Source organism: Melospiza melodia, chromosome 3 (genome assembly GCF_035770615.1).
Source record: "Melospiza melodia melodia isolate bMelMel2 chromosome 3, bMelMel2.pri, whole genome shotgun sequence".
In the NCBI taxonomy this organism is placed as follows: domain Eukaryota; kingdom Metazoa; phylum Chordata; class Aves; order Passeriformes; family Passerellidae; genus Melospiza; species Melospiza melodia.
In genome coordinates this window covers 12,971,577-12,995,289 of record NC_086196.1, presented here as the reverse complement: position 1 = coordinate 12,995,289, position 23,713 = coordinate 12,971,577, and the positions used below count along the sequence as shown (strand labels likewise).

General features: G+C 44.9%; 1 protein-coding gene across 2 annotated transcripts in view; it reads right to left on the bottom strand.

Moving 5' to 3' along the window:
- The window catches only part of HPCAL1 (hippocalcin like 1), a 253,668-nt gene that overhangs the window by 5,373 nt on the left and 224,582 nt on the right, over positions 1-23,713 (bottom strand). For both annotated transcript variants that reach the window (XM_063150828.1, XM_063150827.1), the window contains one exon: positions 46-448. In XM_063150828.1, coding sequence (XP_063006898.1) covers positions 46-423 — 378 coding nt within the window. In that variant the 5' untranslated portion in view covers positions 424-448. The remainder of the gene's footprint in view (positions 1-45; positions 449-23,713) is intronic.

The following is a 23,713-nucleotide window of genomic DNA, read 5'->3' as shown; positions in this document are numbered from 1 at the left end:
GGTTACATCACCACAAAGAAGATGTCCAATAGAGATAATGCTCACCTGCACTATTTCTAGCATTTCCCCACGGCTGATGTACCCGTTGCCATCCAGGTCGTACATACTGAATGCCCACTTCAGCTTCTGCTCCAGCTTGCCCCGGGAGGTGACGCTCAGGGCGATGATGAATTCCCTGAAGTCGATCGTCCCGTCGCCGTTAGTGTCAAAGGTGCGGAAGACGTGCTCCGCAAACTTCGACGCGTCGCCGTAGGGAAAAAAATTTGCGTATATTTTTTTAAACTCTTCTACAGTCAAATGGCCCGTGGGGCAATCTTTTAGGAAGCCCTTGTACCACTCCTGCAGCTCGTGGTCTGTGAACTCGGTGTTCTCACGCAGGTCCTGGAGCACCTCGGGGCGCAGCTTGCTGTTCTGCTTCCCCATCCTCTTCTGGGTCTGGGTTCAGCAGCTGCAAAGCAAGAGAAAATCTGCCTGAGCTCCAGCCACACTAGGCAGAGGGGGCTGGGGAGAGGTAGAGCCCTGCTAGAAACAGAGGGTCCCCCTGGGGCAAGGGGGAAAGAGGAGAAAAAGGATGCTATAAATCACCAGGAAAAGACCTCATTTAATTTGGCTTCCTTTCCTCTCCTCTAGGCTCTCTCAGTGACTAATATGCTGTGGAGGGGAAGGTAGTTCAGGAGGAAGTATTTCGGAAATATTCGTTCTTATTATTAATCCTTATTATGTGGCAAATAATAAAGCTCAGTATTTTAGTTCTGTGCTGCAGTCCCACTCCTCCATCACACGGCTTGCAATGCCCAGCTCTGGATTCCTACACAGGCTGATCTGCTGCCATGACTGAGTGGGAGCGGGCAGGGACAGCAGCAGTGATGAAAAGACAAATCCATCTATTCAAAAGTGACAGTAAATGCAGCTGAACAAGAAGCAAGAAGAGCAGGTAGCTCCATGCCTGTCATGTTTGCATTGTCCAGATGCTCTTCGAAACCCTTTGGCTTATCCAGATTTTCCTCCCTCCCTGCATCCCTTGTCCCACAGCAGTGGGAGCTTGGTCCTGTATGGTGGGGCTTGGTTGGTGCTCCTTGTGGCACCTGAGGGTCACAGGAGGGTGCAGCAAGGGTGAGCTCAGCACAGCCCATGCTCAACAGCAGCACCCCAAAAGGCTTCTCCCTCTTTTTCTCAGCCATGAAGGCAGCATGAGCAGATGGATCACTGCTACAGCAGGACCAGCACAAGGGATTTCATCCTTTCCAGCCCTCCCAGAGAATTAGAGAATAAGGCTTTTTAAAGCAAAATGTTTGGCAAAGCAATTCTTTTCAAGTTTACTTGGGTTTATACTTTTAGAGAAGCTTATTCAGTAGGTTCAATATTCCTTCACCAGGGCCAAAGCACATTTAAATCCAGGGTTTCATCAGGATATCAGGAGAGGGCTGGGTCTCTCCTCTCTCTTGACAATGCCTGTGCTGTGCCACACAAGGTGAGACTGCCCGGCAGTAGGAGAGCTCTTTCAGCAAAATGAAAGATGGTCAATCTGCACTTGTGCAACAACAGGAAATAAACAAAACCTCGATAATTTCTTACTTCTATCCCTTGCATTCTTTCATGGCTACCTAGCAATATCAAACTGTGCTGCCGAGCTAGAGGTTGAGTTGCATGTCCTTCCTCATATTCAAGAAGTTTATTCACAAGTGTGCACAAACTCCTGTGACTGGTTTGCATAAATGATGTTTCTCTGCACAGACTGTTGTGCCTGTTGGGTTTGCTCAGAGCCAATGCAGAAGACAGGTTAGTAATAGGCCAACACTGCAGACTACCTGGAAACTGCAAGAGCTGAGCTGCAAATCCTGCAGAAACCAGGAAAAACAGGGGCTAAGCACTTCCCAGAGAGTAAAAATTCCAAGCATGCATAAGAACCCAAAAAAATTTAAAATGCTAAAGGTCAGCAAAAAATAAGCTGCTCTACAGCAGAATGTAAGCTTGTTTTATTTGTATTCCATTTAGTCTGTGCACTGCCTCAGCAATGTAAAAAATCCACATCCTGCTCTGTGGCTTAATGCTCAGAGACAAACAGCTGCTCGTTAGTTCCGTGCATTAACGGACAACTGTGTTATCATTAGCACTTCTGTTTTCCAGAAAAGCTGCCAATACTTCAACTCCAAAGCTTTATTTTTGTCCATTATATTGCAGAGTTTTCTCCACATACCTGACATGCCTCTGCTTGCTCCCAACGTGCAGGGATGTTACAGCTCCTGGTCGCTGCCAGCATCACCCTAGGAGAGCATCAGGCTGCCCTCCAGTTAAACCACTAACTCTCAGCCACTGCCACTGCCTTTCCATCTTCCAATCTTCTCTGCCCCAGATAGTCATCCTTGCAGTGCCGAGGGCAGAAAACACCATATTCCAGTCTGCTGAAGTCAAATTGCAGAAAAGAGCAGCTTGGAGCAAATAATGGATCAGATGTGATCCATTTTTTTAAAGAGCAGAAATTGTAATAGTATGTTCCTCTCCTTCAGTGAGGAGGTGTCTGCAGTTTCCAGCCTTCAGTGAGCCCCTCCACTTCATGATTCCCAGATGCTTTGTAACAAGTAGTGTCTGGAAAAGCAGTCCCTGCCTTACCAACCAGTGCCTCAGAATTCCCTGGGAGAGGGGCAGGAGGAACAGCAGAGCCCACTTAACACTTAAGCAGAAATTGCCTCAGCTTTATTGACTCTCAGGGTTAAGGACTGCAAAACTTTCAACTGGTAGTTAAAAGTGGTTTGAAAATGTTTAATATAATTTCTCCCTATTGCTGTAGTATCTTTATCATTCCTGTTCCACTGAAAAAATAGACACCCCTAGACAACAGAGGTAGAGTAATCATTCTAGATTAATAGAATAAATAAATAAATCTAGAACTAGATTTCACTATTTCTCCTAGTGGTAGATACATCTTGCTATTTGAAGAGATGCTCATTAAATATCAGCTTCAAAAGCTTTATATTCAAGCAATCTTTGCATTCAAAAAATTACAGGCACTTTCAACCCTTCCTCCTCTTTCACATCACTTTATATCAGAAGATGTGCAATGCTCTGAACACAACCTTTTTTTGCATATGAGCTTTCTGAAAGGCTTCATAACATGTTCAGCCCAAATGCAATCCTGCAGTTGTAACCAATTTCATGTGAATAATTAAATAACCAACATTAACATTAATTTATTAAAGCCCATCTAAAAAAACCAGCTTTGATTTAAATTGTGTTGCAGGTAGCTCCTTCAAAATGAAATGCCTAAATATCTCATTAATCATGACAGCAACCCCTGCTGCTGGCATCCAACTGACATTTCATTCGATTGCTATAAAATGCTTTCATCAAATCACTTTCCAGAGGCTCAGCAGCTGATTTAGCCACAAGACCACTCAGAGGATGGCTGCTAATGGAAATCACAGGGAGCAGGGCTGGGATGCTCTGGTCAGTCCTGTGATTAGGGCTGTGTTTTGTTGCTTTTTTTTAACGAGCCTTTACCAGCTAAATCGCTTTTTGCAGTGGGTGTAGAAAGCAAAGCAGAAGAGACATCCTTGCACCCAATATTGCCCTGGGCAGTTAGCAGAGACTTAACTCCAGTATGGCTTGCCTTTCCCTCAATTCCCATCACACCAGGGTGAAATCCAGGGAAGAGATATCACATACACTGCAGCAAGGTCTGTCCCTGCTTTCCTTGATGAGCAAAAGCCCTCAGAGCATCTGGCACTATCACAGCAGTAAGAAAAACAATCCAAGGAATGCCCTTGAGGTGATCAGACAAGGAGCATCTTGGTTGTCTAAATGCAGAGCTGAGGCCTTAGCAAGTCAATCACTGCTCGTGAAAGAGACCCCGGGCCGTGTAAGGCTTAAACAGGGGGAAATGCAGATGAACTTTTGTTCCAGTTTCATACCAAAATTTTTGTTAAAATTATGTGGTGCCTGTTCTAATTCTAATTAATTCTAGCCGGACTCAAAACCAAGCTGCCAGAGAATTCCCACCTGAATGTAACCTCTGTCCTTCTAGGCTTACAAAAAATCAGCAATAATCTCATAGCAAAAGCCCAATAATGAGCAAAAAGGTCTTTTACTGAGGCAAAGACACACACTGGTGTCCTGGTTTCAGCTGGGGCAGTGTTCATTTTCTTCCTAGTAGCTGGCACAGGGCTGTGTTTTGGATTTGAGAATGAAAATAATGTTGATAGCACGCTGAAGTTTTAGTTTTTGCTGAGCTGGGCTCACCCCAAGTCAAAGACTTTCTCAGTTTCCTGTGCTCTGCCAGTGAGAAGGTGCTCAAGAAATATGGAGGGAGCACAGCCAGGACAGGTGCCCTGAAGTGAACAAGGGGATATCACTCCATGCTGTCATGGTCAGAATATAACTTGGGGGGATTGTCAGGGCAGAGGGCTGATCACTGCTCAGGGATGCACTGGGCACTGGGCAGCAGCTGATGAGCAATTGTACTGTGCATCCCTTGTTTCTCTTGGATGTTACCCCTCTCTCTGTTTTTATTATCTCCCTTTTCACTACAATTGTTATCATGATTACTATAATCATATTTTCTTTTATTTCAGTTATTAAACTGTTCTGATCTCAACCCACAGATTTACCTTTCCCCCCCAGTTCTCATCCTCGTCCCACTGCGGGCTGGGGTTAAACCACACGATTGGGTCGTACAGCACTGGGTGAGTAACTGTAGCAAAGTCTGAAACAGCTAATGTAGCAATTCTGTGTTTTTGCCGACACATGGACTGGCTGTCAGTTTCCCCACACTAAAGTACTTGAAATACTTGTAACAAAGCTCAGTGCATCCCACTTTCACAAGAGCCCTCCGTCAACCACCAGTCACGGCCGGTAGAAGTGTGTTTTGACCATGTAACCCAGAAAGCCAGAGACCAAACCAGCTTTTTACTGCAAAGCTTGTGAAAGCAAAACTGCCTTGAAATGAGCTCATCATGGGATCCTCTCAGTGAATCAGTTACGGCTGCAAAAGGAGGAATAACTCCTTAGAGAAGTATTTCCTTGTGCAAACCCCCTTGGATACTAATTTAGTGCTAATAAAAAGAGGAAAATTGATGAAATGCCTGTCTATAGCACAGAGGTGCTTTCCAGCTGAGAAAGACAGTGCACAGAGAAACAGAACAAATACTCTTCATATTATCTGAGCTATCTGCTTTGCAGGGGGGAAGTGTAGCATCATTTCTCTTGCCGTGCTCACTTATAAAGCAGAGTAAGTGTGTCAAATCTGTTACAGTCATGAAGCTGCTCCATGACTGCAGGAGCCCAAAGAAAATGAACAGCATAAGCCAGGCAGCAAACATTGCTCTGGGTTGGTCTGAAATGCAAGAACCATTTAAACAGGGGTGGAATATTTTTTTATTAAAATACCTAAAGCATCAGACTTGTCACTGAGGCTCTATCTTTAAAAGTTTGATCCTTTTATTAAAAAAACAAAAACAAAACAAAAAACCAACAACAAAAAACTCCCAAACAAATAAGCAAACAAAACCCCAAACAAAAGCCCCACAAACAAACAACAAAACAAACCAACCAAACAACACACCACAAAAAAACTCTGCACAGGCAGTCCAAAGGCAAGCCCGAGGCACTGAAGATGTGTGCTGGCACAGCTCAGGAGCACACCCTTGAGAGTACATTTCCTGCATGGGCAGCAGCAGCTCTCACCAGCTCAGCCACACACAGAGGTGCTCAGGAAGCCTCCAGCTCCTGTGGGCCAAGCTCTAAGAGGGAGATGGGCTCCCACACACCCCAGCTAGTGATGGTAAGTAAAAAATGATGGTGCAGCAACAGGCTGCAAAACAGGATTATAACAACATCCTCTGGACCGTGCTTTGCCGAGGGCTGCTCAGGGGTTCTGATCTGAGCTGGGGATGGGGGGAAATGTGCAGTTCCATGGGCTGGGACAGATCATGAACTCCAGAGTGAAGAGCAGATTTTGTTACATGTTTTAATGTCAGTATCCTAAGCAACCAGCGTTGCAACAGACAAGGCACAGGATATACAAACAGGTTGCTATAGATATCTGGTCCTGCCTGGTAAACTCGTATGAACTTCTTTCCTGCCCTGCGGCAAAAGCTGACACCCACATACCAGCCACTGCTGCACCTGTCGCATTTTCCCAGGCTGCAGACAGGGGCCCAAAGTAACACCTTTTGATAAAGTCTGAATTGCAAAAAGGAGTATCTTCACCTCTTGAAAAGCTAATAATTTAGCAGTGAGATAAAAAGAAATATCTTAATCAATAATGGCACAAAAAAGTCAAAGCCTGCAGGGTTTGAGATGCAAAAGGCTCCTGTCAAGAGGGGCTGAAGCTGCTTCTGTTGCTGCCTTCAGGGAAACAGAAAGAAAAACGAAAACTGACAACTGAAGAAAAGACCAGCCTAAATAAATAAATGGTCTTTTTAAATTTTTCACTTTCAGTAACTAATTCTGCTTTTATTTATATAAGAAACATTGCTTATTTGCAACTCACTTTCAAGTTTAATCCTTTTCAGAAGTTTATTAAAAACAGTGGGTGAAGGGGAAGGACCACTCAATGTACCACCCACATTTCAGTTTCAGAAAACTCAGTAACAATTCACATATGCTCATTGAATGTCCTTCGAAAGGTAGAGTGAATTGGTAAAGAGACCTCGAGCCACCTCACTGTGTGAGTTTACCCATAAACACATACCCAGGAACTACATGGTCTTGAAAACCTGATTCCATGTCTGGGATGAAAATCCATTATAAATAACCACCTACCCCTCACCTTGCCAAAAAACAATATAATTACAAATTCTCCAACCCTGCAAACAGCTATGTGAGACAAAGGCTGGCACAGTCATTTCACAGAGTCAGCTGCAAAGGCTGAAACAGAATAAATTCGCTTGGAGGTGTCTGGGTTGCTCCCATCTATTGAAGTCACTGTATTCAGGATTATATTCCTGATTTACAGGGAAAAATCAGTTAGTCACTGACATGGAGCATCAGTACATTAACCTGAGAACCATTTTACATTCGGATCACAAGTGTGTGGTGAAGAGGCACTTGCAGATCCCTGTGGCAGGATCTTCCCAGGTGCTGGAGTCACTGCAAAGAGCGTGGGGATGCTGACACCTGCTGCACCCATTGCTGCCCACTGTGCCCACCAACACTGGCCCCCACCAGCAGAGGAGAGTTTGCCATGGATCACAAACTACCCCCAAACATCCATGAGTTGTTGTTAGTGAGTAATAAACGAGACCCATGTTGGGACCGGAAACATGGCAATTCTTTGGGGAGCTCTCCGTGATGTTCTCCATCTCAGGGAGAAGAGCTTATTACTGTAAAGGGCAAATATTCCCAATGCAGTAAGAAAGGCACAAAAATATTTCAAGTAAATTAGGAAATTGGGTTAATTTGGGTGGGAGCAGTTTGGGCAGTAATGCAGCCTGTGATTGCAGACAGGAAAAGAAAATCATGAGTGGATTTTCCTCATCTCCTCCCTTTGTCCTTTCTTTTTAAACAAAACCAAGGGTGAAGCAGCCAGTCCTATTTTTTTCAGATGCTGTGCAAAGCTGGCAAGGCTTAAAAAAATTACAGTTTGTTTACACAATATTGCAGATCAAGGAAAACATGTCTGCACAATGTCTTAGTGCACAAGGTCTTTTTCTGAGAAGGTTGGGTTGCATGAGGAAAAACCCACGTCATGTTCACTGAATATAGTATTGTAATACATAATTTTTAATAAAACTCATTGAATGCTGGCCTGCAGGATAGGGGAAGGATCCTGATGGGAACTGGGAAATCAGAGAGAACACTTTTAGAAAAAGAGAAGAAAAGTGACAAAGATTAGCACAAGGCACTGTGTTGATAATATAATTAAAACCACAAAAGTAGCACAGTTGGGCTGTTTTGTCATTAGATTTTAGAAGTTTCCTGTGATACATTTATTTAATTGACAAAGGTAAATCACAGAAAAATTCTCTACAGAATAATCACAGCCCTGAGAGAAAGGAATCCAGATTAAATTTCAGAATAATTAGTCAAACTCTGTCAGTAAGAAGAGCCAACCAATGCCACCTGAGCTAATTCCACAGCATCAGAGCCACTCCTGTGGAGAAGATGGAGAGTTTGGGGACAAGGACACTGGCTAACTAGACAATGACAGATGATACCCAGCCCTCAGGCATGGTCTGCAAGACCATCCTCACTGCTAATGATACCTAAATAAAAAAACAAGGAAAAGATCTGACATCCTTTCATTCCCCAGCTGCAGGTACTGTGCTGAGATATGGGGCAATTAAGGGCATTTCAGGGTAGCTACTTTGAAAAAGAGCAGGGAAGAGAGTTGGGCTTGCTTTCAAAGAGTGAAAAGAAACGTTTTTATTTAACTAAAGAAGCTTTCTTTAGCAGGTGTATCTTTAGTGAAAATGATGCCTTGAGAGGCTACCTAGAACAGAGGCTAGACAGTGTTAAAGGAATAAAGTACATACTTATTTAAAAGGCCTTTGAAGGACACACTCTGGGCAGTACAAGTGCTCAGCTGAGGCTACACCCAAGATGGACTCCAAGTCACGAGTTTTTACACTTTTATAAGTTTTGGTCCATTTACATATTGGGGTTAATTGTCCAGTTACAGCTTCGGGTTATGAAGTCCCATCCTCCCAGTTTGCTCTCCTCAATTTGCTGTTGATGATAATTTTTGGGCCTGAAACTGCAACAGTGTCCTTGGCTCTTGGCTGGAAAAGGATTGGTTTGTCTGACTAAACTCTGAGGAGAACTTGCTAACACTTTATATGAAGTTCAGAGTTAGACACTAATGCAGTACAGAATCTGGATAATATGAAAGCTAAAACTTAAGGCATCAAAAATATGCTACAAAATGTGACTTTGGAGATATGCCAACCAGCTACCTCTAACAAAAATTCAACATTAACTGAAAGTATTAAGATATACTGGAGGGGAAAAAAAAATCAACCAAAAGAGAAAGATTCTTTGTTACTAACATGTTCAATGTCCAAATTCACAGCTATGGCTAACAATTTTTACTACTAATACACAGGTTGGTTTTGTTCCAAAAATATGACATCTAATATATATGCACCCATTTATTTTATTAATCTAGGTTTCTAAAGTACCTTTTTTTAAATTTTGATCATCACTTCAAAATAGCACAAAAGCCACTAGTTAAATTCCTTGTAAAAATACTAAACCAAAATTTTTCTCAAAACAGTATTTTATTTCCGCTTCAGTGGTAAATAATAGTAATCAAATTGCTTCACAGCTTTATTTTCCTGTTTGTTGAATGAAAAAAACACTGAAGTTTCAAATCTAATAGCAAACCTAGAGTTTAACTTTCCTAGATTTTTCTCCTTACAGAGATGTGAATTAAAAACTGAGAGTGAAATAACTACATGAGAACAGCATCCCACTCGTAAGGAAGGAACCTGGTTCTGCTGGATGCAGCAATTCAAGGAGCAGAAGACCAAATCTGCTGGCAGGAATCAGCCCGAGCTCTAGAATAGCTAAGGATATTACTCAAGTTGGTGCACGTGACTGTACCAATCTCTCAGGGATTTTTCCAAATTAACTTTTAGAACCAGGGAGCCAAATTACAGTGACTACTATCCTGTGCAGAAAAGCCATGGCCCCTGGACAAAGTGTCACACCAGGAACATGATGCAAGGTTTGTGTTCAGGTTATTATCAGGGCAGCCTTTGTGCCTTGAGAACACAATGGCAGGCACCTTGTGTTGGATTGTAGCAACATTTATGGTCGGATGTGGACACCCAGCTGTCCTGCACTGTCCTGCTGTCCTGCCCATGCCAAGGCACACCCAGGCTGGTGGCTCCCCGTTTGCCCAAGGCAGTGCCCTGATGGTGTGAACTCCAGAGCAAATGATCACAGGGATGAGCATGGTGCTCCTGTGAGGCGGATCCCAAACACAATGGGCCCTTTTGAGCAGCAGTGATATGACAAACCATCTCTCTGGCCATGCATGATGCTCAGGGATGTAATAATACCTTCTCTCACCTGCCACTTCAGCTTCCATCATTAAAAATGGGAGAGGTCTCTCTAGAAAACAGCAAACAATATGATTTTGTGACTAGTTCCTCTAAAATCCCTACTAAAATGGGCACCATGACTTCACTGAGCTGTCAGAGAGCAATGACTGGACTCTCCCAGCTGTCAATACCAAAGCAAGAGGAGGCTGGTGCAGCAGCATGGCAGGACACCTCCAGTCCCAGCCCACACATTTAGTAGCTGCAACTTCCATTAATCCTGAACACTCAAGAGTTTGATTTGCTCTTAAGTGCATTCACTATAAATTATGCAGAAGAACAATATGACTGTCTGCCTCCAAGAAAGGGAGTGCTTCATATCAGAGGAGAAAGAAGAGATGCTGGTAATTTTAGGGGCACCAAGAACAGCCCTACAGAAATCCTTTCTCTCTTCTGGCATTTCTGTGTAGCATTGAACACTTCAGTGCAAATCATCTTGGAAGCAAATCATGCAATCTGCACTCAAGACATCACTTTTCTCATTAACCTCCACCACAGGGCTCCATCCCCAGCAATACCCACACCAAATGTGTTTTTCTGAGCACTGTGGGTGAGGGCTGCCTGGAGCTGAGCCTTTGTTAGCAGGCTGGGTAAGAAACAAATGGAAAATCAAATCATGCTGAATTTTATATTTATATCTAATTGATGCCAGTAGCGGCCAAATGGGTGTATTTTCTTCCCTAACTGGGTATAGTAACAGGAAGGAGATGTGATAGTTTTGAAGCAGGAAGCATCCCAACAGGCATGGGATGAGAAGAGCTGACCTGCACCTGAGACCACATGTGGGGCACATCCTGTCCCACTGCCTTGGTGCCGCATCGGTGAAGGTCTCGATTGCAAAAACAGGAAACCTGTCTTCTCTCAACACTGATGCTGAAGATGGACTTTCATCTTCACATGAGGAGAAGGGGATGAGGGAGAAAATCTGCTCCTGATATCCCCTTTAAATTGCTCTCTCAGGTGGAAGGATCTTCATGAACTTCATTTTAGCAAATGCAAAAAGGTGCCTAATCTGTAAGGTTTTAACATATCAGGCCATGGACAGATAAGCTTTCCTGGGTATGGCTAAAGCAGGTGGTCAGGATACTGATCTCAGCCATTTTGTAACATCTTAATTTATCACTCTGGTCTCTGAAAAGACCCTAAAATACATCTGGTATCAACTACTAGTCTGCTCCACTTCTAATGGGACTAAAAAAATCCTACTCAACCAAATTCTGCATCTTTTGCAAACCAAGATCCACACTAGTCTGATATTTTTGGTTTGTTTTTTATTTTTTTTTTTTTTAGTTTCCCTTCACCAAGGATAACATTATCTATTTTCCTGGAAGCTTTCAGCAACTTTTCTGCAGGAGGAGAAGGTATCCTGTGCAAGAAACCATGTCAACAAGATCTTTCCGTAAATGCAACATTTGCGTAAGATCAACACAATAATTTATCATTTATTTTTTCCTCTTGAAAGGAACAGGAAAAAAGTGTTTAAAGGCTGTGGCAGTGGTTAAAAGGAGGGCTCTGCTGGTGGAGGATGGTGCAGGAATTGAAAGTTTCTGAAGTGATGCCTTCTCCTGGGGGATGCACACACATCTTTCAGCACACAACAGCAAGGCCGCTTCCCTTTGCCTTCAAGCCTGCTAACAGCTCTTTGTTGGCACTACATACATTAAAAAAGGGAAGGCCAGCAAATGTACCACCCTCAGGGTCAGAGGAGTCAGTTCTACAACTGATAGAGATGTTTGGACACTGGCATTGGGGGAGAGGTTCCTGCCAGAGGGGGATGAAGTTTTATTTGCTCAGCTGAAGCGAGTCTGGACTATGGAAGAACCAGGTAAATCCTCCAACTGACACTCTCCCCTGGCTGAGCCTGTCATTCAGACTCTTCTTACTCCCCTGCAAACACAGGCATGATCCTGCTCCTGGACTTCTCTGAGATAAACACAGCACAACAGAAATAACCCCACATTTCCCCACCCCTGCTCTGAAGAGAATAAGCAGTAGTACATTAAAAGCATTTTAGGCTCTTGCTTTCTTGTGCCTAACATTATTTTTTTAGCTTCTTGGCCCTCTGTGGCAGAGATCATGACTTGTCAGACTTATTTTGAGACCTCCTTTAAGTTTCACAACTAAAAGTCAGTGGCAAAAATCAAATAGCCTCCCAAAGGAAGGTCGACCCCCATATTTCCTCTGCAACTGACATTTCCAACTGCAGGAGGATGGTGGGGCAGAGTAGACAGATGGGCATTTATACATGCCATAGCTCAGGACAGAGCTCTTCAGCATTTGGTGCCCAAACTGTGTTTTAGAAAAGGAGAGGAGCTGCAGCTAGGGATGACCCTGCTGAACAATAGCACACAGCTCTGGCTGCGTGCTGGGTTTTGGAGCGACTCCAAGCAGGGTGGGACTGTAAGAAAGTGGACAAAAGCTTTGGATAGAGATCTACAGGGAGGAAGCGCTTCCTACTTCCTCCACAGAAAGGACCAGGGCTTTAAATAAATCTCCTCCTGAGCTCTGCTGAAAGAAAGTCCTGCCTGACTGGGACCCAGCTGAAGGCTGATGGGGCTCTCCTAGGGAACTCTGCTGCCCTGCTGCAGTTTCCAGCATGCTGGTGGGAAGTGGGGGAGGGCTGCCCACAACCCCCATTGTGACTGGCATCAACCAGACAAAAAAGCCTGTAAAACCTCTGACAGGGCTTTCAGCTCTGCCACCAAAGGTGCAGAGCCAGACTTGCCCATCAAGCACATCTTTTGAAGAAAAATGTATATCAAAGTGTACATTTACACTTTGTAAAGCCATTCCAAGATCATGCCATTTCTCAGACCCATTTACCCTTTAGCCCTTTCTTGTGTGGCCTATGAGGCTGCAGCAGCACGTTTATTCTGACGGACAGAGACATTCAATCTGTTCCATCCCCCTCAGCTCCTTTCCACCTTCCCCACCTCTGCAGCTACATGGGATCTTCCAGCCTTGCCTCTCTCCTTCCTCTCACATGGTTCCACACACAGACCATAAACATGGGAGCCAGGATTGGAAGCAATACTGATAAGAAAATGACTGGCACTTACAAAAAGCCATCCCCCTCCTAACAAATACCAGTGGAATATTTACTTTGCTTCGATGTAACAGAATCAGACCCTAAATACAATAATACACACTTGCAAACATCCAGATCTTTCCTCTGTACAGTACCACATCAATTATCTTATCCATCCATTTTAGGGTACATATTAGTTGTAATAACCCCAAGCTTCCCTGCTCTCTATCCTGAGCATCAGTCCACAGCAAGAAGCCTGTTTGTTGTTTTTCAACCTGTCCTTAGTCTGCTAGAGCATCCATTGATTATAACCCAAAAGAAGACTTGTGCTGTGCCAAAATTGCTAAAATTTACATCTCAGACATTTTCAGTGGTATGAAGATTTAATAACAGAAAATAAGAGAGAGAAGGAAGGAAACTACAGGTCTGAAAAGGATCAGGCTAGACAGATTAAGAAGCAATGGGGAAAAAATATATCCCAAATTATATTCTCACAACAAAAACAAAGCTACAGGCAGGTCAGAAAGAACTGAGTTGTGCATACATTTCTGGAACAGTAAGAAATGGCTTTGCCATTTCTTCAATGGGATTCATGGGATCGAATAAGCAAATTTCACATTCCTGGAGGAAAACAATTATTTCATTAATGTCTTTGCACAAAGCAATTACCCAGCAGTTTGGAACAGACATCTGTGATACTGACCTGCTGAGACAGACATTGAAATTGTACTTGGTCCAAATTTGTGAGAGAAAGTTCTCTCCTGCTCTACAAAGGAGCAAGAGTCAAAGCTACTTCTTGTAGCTCTGGGTTCACTGGACAGCAAACTGCTCTCAATACATGTCCTCTTATAAAATTCCTGGATTTTCCCTGCTAATTCACATCCCATGGCAATCTGACTAGCACTCTGCTGTGGGGGGATGACTGTTGGGCTGAAATAAGACAAAGTGCAGTAAGAAGCAACCCATGCCAACAACAAATTTGCAGCCAAGACTGAGAGCGGTAGAACTGCTCAACTGCCAGCCCTGGAAAGGTATATCCACCATGGCACTCACTGAAGCAAAGATGCTGATTGCCACTATTCCTGCAAATTCAACACAGCTATTATAGGTTATTTCTCTATTTCTTGATGTTTCCAAGCTGTCCTAATGTCCTACTAGCTTTTGTTACTCAGCTTTGTCCTAATGGCTTCTGTACAGACCTATGTCAGAGTGGATGTAGCTTAATACACTTTAATGCAGTCAATGCTCATTATTTCCAGTATTCCTGAAGACAAGCTGCTCCTCTCGGTAAAACTATGTTCAGGCCCTGATATGGCAGATATAGTGTCAGTCACTGCCTTTCTTCCTGACCTTTATCCCAAAAGCCAGCCAGGCTTTGCTCCCAGCACTCCAGTCAAGGCCTCATTCCTCTACTGGCTCAAAAATCAACTTCTAACTTCACCTCAAATATATTCAGTGCTGGTAACCACATTTGCTCTGATCCCAACAACGTCTTCTCTGGAACTTCCCCTCTGCTGCACACAGGATAGAGAGCCATCACTCCCACATCAGCCTTGGCTTTCCTGGTTTAACTGAGCAGGTTCTTCTTGCCTCCTCTCAGACACAAAGTGTCCTTTCCCCATGTCACAGAAATCCTCTCCTGCACTTGGTGCAGTGACAGCCTCCTGACCCCTGGCACCGCACGCACCCTCTCAACACCAAGTTTCCTTATCTGCACTGGGAACTCTTCCAAGAAGGGGATTTGCCTTTTGACCTTAGTGCCTTGGGTCAATCTGTGTTCAGCTCTGCCTGGGCTCTCCTCCACACTTCCAGTGAGCAGCTTCTCCCCTGTTCAGGGACAGCCTTACCCTGTGTTTCATGCCTTTTCTGTTCCTGCCATCCAAAGGGGTGCCCTGCTCTCTCAGAATGACATCCTGATCTTCTTCCAAGCTGACGGCAAATGGCAGATACGTGATCTGATCCCTGAATGTGGAGCTTCAAAACCCATCTGCTGACAAGGTCTAATGGATGAGATGTAAAGCTCAGAGGAAAAACAATGCCAAAATGTAAGTGCTCCAGCACATTACTGGAACATCTCCACATGTAAAACCTAGTAGTGCGAGTCATACAAGGATTTTTCCAGTTTCTTCTCTAGCTTTCAGTGACAGGTGAATGAGGAGGACCACTTTTATCACTCATCCAGTGCATGAACAGGGAATAATAGCCTATTTGTTTTAAAAACAAAATAGTAGGGCTGGACAAAGCCAACCAAAGAACCAAATGTAGCCACACCCTCAACTAGGGGAGACCACAATCACTCTCTATTTGCTATCCAGGATCTGTGTATTACACATATATATTTCTATTTTATTCAAAACAAAGGTGGTTTTTTTCCCTCATAAAGGGTGAGATTCACATCTGGCACATCTGAGGAACAGCTGAAACAAGCAGAAAGTCCATCAGGCAGTTTGATCTGAAAATACAGTAAAAAAACCCCCCCTCACTAAGCAGTGAAAAGGTGACTGAAAATACCCCTGAATGCTTCAAGCAGGCTGCAGGCCTCTTGGAGTGTGAGGAGTTTCAGGATCCACTGTAGGGGCAGCAGAAACAGTTCAGCAGATATTCATGCACACTTACAGATCCATGGTGCTTGTAGTCAATGAGAGATTTGCTGCTGAGAAAAGCACTTTTTTCCCTTTTTAAATAAATTTTACATCAAAAGAAATGTGTCTTTGCTGCTCTAACCCACAGGTGGGCCAACAGGGATCTAGCACAACTCCTCCCCTAGCTCCAAGCAGCATTTGTACCAGAGCAACACAACATGATCTGCAAACCAGAAAGTCTCTCTGGACTGGATCACTGTGCAAGCCAATGGATGGGGAGAAACTCTGCAAAAACACCCCAAGTTTGCCAGAGCTTTGGGCTATGCCATAATAGCATTTGGATGTACACTGGGGCATGCAGGCATCTTTGGCCAGGCACAGCTCTGCTCAGCTGGGCACTCACCCTGATGGCCCATCACTGCTGATATGTGACTCATTAAAAATGTCTCAGCATGCCACTGAAGAAAATTTGTGTGTGCATAAAACCCCCCATATTGACTTTTCCTATGGAAATTGCTTCTCCACCATGTGCTCCTTTCAGCAGGGAGGAAGCTGCAGCAGCACGTTCCTCAAGGCTGCACCACAAACTCACAGGGGCTGGGAGCACCTCAGGAAAAGCTCACAAAGCTCCTGAAAAACAGCACCACTCTCTGCCCAAAAATAACCCCACTAAAACACATCCAATTTCTTGATGATGGTGTTACTGCCAGAATTTCCAAGCCTGTAGCTTTCCAGGAGAAATCCATGGAAATGCATGCACACACTCCAGAGCATGCTACATTTGATACGAGTAGCCCAGTTTCAAGCATCCACGCAAGCAGTGGATTTTTTCACTAAGAGCACATCCTAGCCTAGTAGAAGTTAAAATTAACTAATGGCAAAGCCTACTGCTCCAGCTCTGCAAGGGGGAACACCTGCCAGTGACTGCCCCAAAACAAAAGCAAGATGCTGAAGAGCTCCTGCTGCAATGCAGAGAAGTGGCAGCTGAGATCTTGCTTTTGCTGTGCCAGGCACTATGTACTGGGCCAAATAGAGCCTGTTGCTGTGCCAAAAAGTGGGTAATTCAAGCTGAAAGGCAGCTGATAGGGCTTCCCTGCTTTGCCAGGCAGCTGGCTGCAGAAACACATTTTGCAGCAGCAAACATCACCCTGCACTGATGAGGTGGAGAGTCCTTTCAAGTCAGTGGTTAGCAGGTCTAAAGGTGGGCTAAAGACAGAGGAGCTGCCTGATAAATGGCAATGCTTGGCAAGCAATAAAAAAAAAAAAAAAAAAAAAAAAAAAGTTTATGGTCCTTCTTCCTATGCTGCCTCCCAGTCCATTAAATATCACTACATTTACCCTGACTGAAAATATTAGAGGTCGCATGTCTTAAACTTGAAGAACAGTTTTTCCACTCAGAGGAATTTTGCTTACCTTCATCAAGCAGTAGTGCCAACAGCTGTTAAAGTACAGTATAAATATTAGTCCTTGCCAGTAAACAGATGCAAACTTTGGCACCAGATCAGACTGAAATAATCACATAATCACAGAACGGTTTGAGTCAGAAGGGACCTTTAGAGATCACCCAGTTCAACCCCCTGCCATGGTCAGGGACAGCTTATACCAGAACAGGTTGCTTAAAGCTCCATCCAACTTGGCTGTGAGTACCTCAGGACATGGGGCATCCACAACACCGGGCAATCTGCTCCAGGTTCTCACCACCCTCACAGTAAATTTGTTCCTTATGTCCAATCTAAACTTACCCCCTTTCAGTCTAAAATCATTGCTCCTTGTCCTGTCACTACAGGCCCCTGAAAATACCCCACCTTTCTCCATGTTTTTTTATAAGCCCCTTCATAACGAAAGACTGCAATGAGGTCTCCTTGGAGCCTTCTCCAGACTGAACAACTCCAACTCTCTCTGCTTTTCCTTGTAGGAGAGGAGCTCCATCGCCCTGACCATCTTCATGACCCTCCTCTGGACTCACTGCAACAAGTCCATGCCCCTGCCTATGTTGAAGGTTTCTGAGCTGGACACAGTGCTCCAGGTGAGGTCCCACCAGAGTAGAGGGTCAGGAACACCTTCCTCATACCTGTCAACATCTCACATGGAAAAGTCCAGCTGGGGAATGCCAATACGGATTGAGCAAACCTGCCCGAAAGACTGAAGAATATATGCACAGCTACACTGGGCCACAATAGTTAAAAACTCCATTTCCATGCTTTATTTATTTCTGTTTAACAAACTAAAACCCTAAGTGCCAAACTGAAGGTTCAGTGACAACTCAAACTAAACAAATTAGCCACTCAGATCATTAAAGCACTCGAGAGATGCTTTCCTTCCTTCTGTGTATGCTCTACTAATCTCCACACTTCCCTCAGTCTGATAAAGCAATTAAAAAATCCATTTCACTTTCAGTTTCTGACCAGAGAAAGCACTACAAGTTCACAAGCTACCAGGTTTGGTTTTTTTTTAATGAAAAATGTTATTCTCCATATACTTTCAGTAAATAATCCCAGCGAATTTAGGCATGAAACAGATCCCCAAAACAAAATAGGCAAGAATGTAAACTTGGTGCCTCTGCCTCAAAACACTTCCAGCCTCACCTAAGGCGTGACTCGGCTGTAAAGCAATTTATTGGAGCAGAGAGGCTGAGTGATGCAGGAGTGCTGCAGGCACAGCAAGGAGGGCAGGGAGTGCCGTACTCAGGCAGTTATGCAAGCGGGGAAGCACGGGGTGAAAGGACAGGAGGGCTCTGCGGGACAGCCAGCCTCACAAAGCCCATAAGGAGCTTTGGCAGCGCCCGGCTGCCCCGCCGCCAGGCAGGTGACAGCAGCCAGGCTGCAGTGCCCTGGCAGCAGGGCCCAGCCCACAGACACAGCCACAGCCACAGGTGACAGCAGCCAGCCCGCAGTGCCCTGGCAGCAGGGCCCAGCCCACAGCCACAGGTGACAGCAGCCAGCCCGCAGTGCCCTGGCAGCAGGGCCCAGCCCACAGCCACAGGTGACAGCAGCCAGGCTGCAGTGTCCTGCCAGCAGGGCCCAGCCCACAGCCACAGGTGACAGCCACAGGTGACAGCAGCCAGGCTGCAGTGCCCTGCCAGCAGGGCCCAGCCCACAGCCACAGCCACAGCCACAGGTGACAGGAGCCAGCCTGCAGTGCCCTGGCAGCAGGGCCCAGCCCACAGACACAGCCACAGCCACAGGTGCTTTGCTGTTGCCCTTTGTGCTCATGGCCCACAGAGTGAAGTCTGTGGGATGCTGGGGGAAACATCAAAGGGGCTTTGGTGCTTTCTCTGCCATGTATTTCAGGTTTAATGGTGGTTTTGCTATCCCCACCTCCCGGATTCTCTGCTGAAGTGCTCGTGGACAATGAGACCATTGAGAATTTACTACAGCATGAGATTAGTTTGGGTTTCAGTTTCTGCTGAGCCAGCTCATTTCCTTCCACGTTCTTTCAGGAACAGATGCTAAAATATAAAAGGGCAGTAAGAATCATAAAGGCAAAAAAGGAAAACCCTTCATGCAACAGCATGAAGTTAAAAATACTTTTTCACAGCTTTAGCCAGAGCCATTCAATAGTTTGCTCTACTGTCTAATTATATTACATAAAAGAGGCAAGAGATTATTCTTTTTTTCTTAAGAACAAAAAAAACCACAAACACATACACACCTCAAAATAACAAAACCCCAGCCAAATACCCAACAACTAACTGGCCAAACTGGCTGGATTAAAATAAATGTTCAAAGAAGCTAAACAGAAAAATTAGTTTTGTCCCCTCCCATCATGCATGACTGCAGTGCTGCCTTCAGACACCAAATTCAATTGCTGCAGCAATTAGTCACAAAATTCAAGGCGAGCTGAAACTGTCAGATGCTCCAAGAGCATCGCTGTGCTAGAATCAATTCTTCCCCCACAGAGGCAAACCAAACAGATGGACAGCCTGCAGCTCATAAAAAGCCACAAGCTATCGCTGGGCTGCAACAGCAGCAAGGATGAGGTGATGGCAAACTAACTCCTGGCCCTTGTGCCAGTGCTCCAGTCAATGCAGGAGCACCTCTTCCCTTGGAGCACCTCTTCCCTTGGAGCATCTCTTCCCTGGGTGCTTTGGTGCTCGGTGGCCACAGCCCAGAGCATCCCCACAAGGCCATGCAGAAAAGGAGCCACCAGGGCTGGGATTTGCTTTAGGAAAAGAATAGGTGGAAAGAAACCCAGATTGCCCAATTGCACCACACCAGCCATGTTTCTCTCTCCACAAAGTTACATTAATCAATTTTATTCTTTTTCAGAAAAGTCCCAAGTATGGCAAGATGCTTCTCCATGCAGCTCTGACATTCATATGCTTTGCCAGCTAGATGGGCCATCTGCAACCCCTACTGACACTGTCTAAAGTACCTTTTATATACAGACATAATACCCATTATCCTCTGATGCTTTTAATGCTTCTCATTAGCCACCCCAGATGTGCAACCCACTGCCCAACAAGCCCACACCTTCCTGGTGCCACTCCACCAGCCCACAGCTGAACCTGCCTGCACCATCTCCTCCAAGCTGTGGGGAAAATACATTAATATAGACCAGAAAACTGAGATCACAAAAGACCAAAGCCACTGATTACCCATCAGGTTGCTTCACTACTTGATACAAATTTTTCCAGGAGGTTTCTAAACCTCTGAGAACTACCAAGCTGTGAAGTAAATATGCAATGTAAATACAGAGATGTTGGTAGGACTAATGACATGAAATCACTGATAAAATTTAGGAGGATTTTCAGACAAAACTTTCCAAACCATTCTTTTAGATTTAAGACAAGTAAGGCAGCTTCATGGAGGTTTCAAACAAGGTGGAGTAAAACAAATTTAGCTCACACGGGTAACATAAATATCTCTGCTGGCAGCCTGGGTGAGAACCAGACTCCACAACACCTTACTGATGACAACCTTGGGGAATTTCAATCCTGCTTGTAAAGAGCAGAGAACATGATACAACTTCCTATTGCTTTTGTCAACTTATTCATAAACATCTTTGTATTATGAAAATTTTAATCACCTGTGCATTGCCTACACAGTGTCATTAGGTTTTCTTTCAAAACAAACAAACAACCAAAATGTAGTAACCTTAATGGAAAAATAAACTCCCAGGGCAACTCTTGACAAACACAGCTGCACCATCCCTTCATCCAGGGGATGCCTTTCTCCCTTCCCTGCAGCTCTCCCAGAACTGGCTCAGCAAACCCCCCCAGCAGGCACTGCTCCTCCCTGGCTGGAGAGCCAAGCCCTCTGCAGCTGGCACAGCTGGCACAGTCCCACAGTGCCCAGTGGCTCAGCTCTGGCACCAGTGACACCACCCTATCACCACACTGCTGCGTCAGCACATGGGGCTGCCATTACATTACATGTTTTCATGGCTTCACCATTTCTCTGCTTGCTCACCCATTACACCTAGACCTCTAAGCCATCCTAGACCTCTAAACTACTCTCTGGAATTTAGGGTTTAAAGCCAACCCTTTCCCTCACTGCCAAAACATACACTTGGGGCTGATGGAGGACATAAACATTCACCCCACAACAAATATTTATGGGTGTAGAGGAACTTTGCACTTTGGTGTAGAGCCATCCTGGGTGGGACAGACACCAACTGACTGCAGTGCCACCCCCCAGCACCCAGAGAAGGAACAGCCCTACATCACCAGCCCCTCTCCTCACTGGCTGCCCAAGAGGCTGGCTGCCCTGTACTCACCCTCTCACCTCACCCCTCCAGGTGCCCTGAGCTCAGGCAGGAGGATCTCCAGGCTGGATTGGCCACCCCATCCCTTTGGCTGCTCCTTCACAGCCCTGTGTGAACCAGGAAGTGGAGGCAAGCCAGCAGTTTATTTTTAGCTTTTTTTTTTCTCCTGTAAATAAAAAGCAAAACCGCATGCACAAACCACATGTTCGCGCTCACTCCACCCAGTGACAGGTTTTACATTTCGCATCCTTCCGACGCTCAGAAATTCCCGGGCAATGATGTAGAGCAAACATCACCCCACAGATTTCCATTATGCCCCTCAGTACCCCTGGTCCTACACTGGCAAAATAAGAGTCTCTCAAACACTGAATTGAGTCTCTCCAAGAGCAGGCAAAACCTGAAGGGATAGGTCAGTGAGGGTGACTCTGCTCTCAGCTTGTCTCCCCCTTTCCCTCCTTCCCAAAATCCAACCAGGACATCCACGAGCACTGACAGAAGTTGCAGCTCACACTTCCAAAGCTTCACTGCAGACTCTTCGGAGAAGGAAGAGCAAGTGTGGGATTATGAGTCCCTTCCCATGAGTTCAACCACAGCTTTGAATCCCTACTAACTAACTAGAAGCTGGGTCTTGCTTCTCTTCTGCAGCTCCTTGTAACTCCTTTGAGTGTTTCAGATAAACAAGCTACAGGATTTCAAGTGACTCCTCAAACTTTAGTTTCAGAGGTGCAGCAGGTGGAAAGAGTTAAAGGGTTTCCCAGCAGCAGACAGTTTTACAGTCAACAGGTTGAACTTTTGAGCTAGGACGAAGCTACCCATTCACCTTAGGAACTTTTGGTAGAGAACCTCACTTCCCTCAAAGTTAAAATAAAAAGTTGAAAATCCCCTGGTTTTTCCAAAATGTCTATTGAAACTTCACCTTCTTTAAAAGGGAGGGGGGCATTAGGTCAGTACACACATATCTACACCCTGAGCAGCAAGACTTCTGAATCTAAGCAACAAAAACTTCTAAGGAGCAAATACACTTAACAGAAGGCCCAGTTTGTGCCCACAGTTTGATGTGGCTACATTCAGGCTCTAATGGCAAAATTACCTGTTTTCAACTTCTGTTCAAAGAGAAACTCCATACCAGCAGAGTGCCATTTAGACATGAACATTATTCATGCAGAAATGCCTGCTTCAGAGCTCTGAAAACACTAATTAATCACAGCACTGGCTTTATGAGTGATCATTTGCAAAAGCCATGCCAGCTCTACACCACCCTGAGATTGCTGGCAATGCCTCATCCCAAGCAGAAAAATGTCCTCACTACTTGCTGAACACAATACTGCTTGGACAGCAAGTGCAAGCCACCAGTTCTGATGAAAACAAACTTGAGGAGATAAAACAAGGCACTTGAAATCACAAGAAGGCATCTGCCTCAATTTTAATACCTCCCTACTGACTTTTACCTCCAAGACAAGAAGAATTTGCTGAGTTTGCACAGCAGCTCAGGGATGCAGTGGACAGCTTCAAGCACTACAAGATTTGAAGACATAAACTTTGCTCCACAACCCCAACAAAAACAATATGTTTGTGTGTATAAAAAGGTAGAAGCTAAGATGGTTGGGTCACTCCAACCACTGTGCTCCTCTACACTAGGATAAAGAGCAGATTCAATGCAGCCCTGCCGATGCCTTAATTAATTCAAAAATCTGTTGGAAAAATTGGCAACCATTTTTGTATATTTTAGGAAGCAGAGCTGAAGTGGAACATCTTCTCCCAGTCCAACCTAACAAACACGTGGTAAGCTGTTGGCTTTAGGACAGCAGATTATGTTAGCTAATAACCATCCCTTGCTCCACTCTTGCTTAGGCCTCTTGGCCCATCTCAACCTGCCAAACTGGGTTTTCAAACCAGCTCATTGCTGGTTGTTGTGCATGTCATTAGCCACCTTGTCCATGCTTTATCCAAAGATTTACTGTGCCCAACCAGCACCCTCTGAAAATGCACCAAGGTGCCTGGTGCCAAGGTTAATTATCCCCTTGCTTAAGAGCTGCAGGTTATTTTCTGTGGAGTGATGGAGAGGTGCATTTGCTGGGCAAAGGAAAAGCCTTATAATGTGCCCCATTTCCTGAAGGAGCCTTGAATTTAAACCTACTTTACTAACTAACCACACTGTGCAAGGAGCAGTGTGCTTACTGTTAGCAAGTATCACAGAAACACCACAGTCAGCTACGATTTCCTTGCTCTGCAGGAGCAGCATACTCCCTTTCCCACTGCCTGAGGCTCTGCCCCACCTCTCTGCCAACAGGGTAGATTTGAAACTGCAGTAAAACCAGCCTCCTGCTCCCCTGCCTTCACAAGGGAACTCCCTCTTG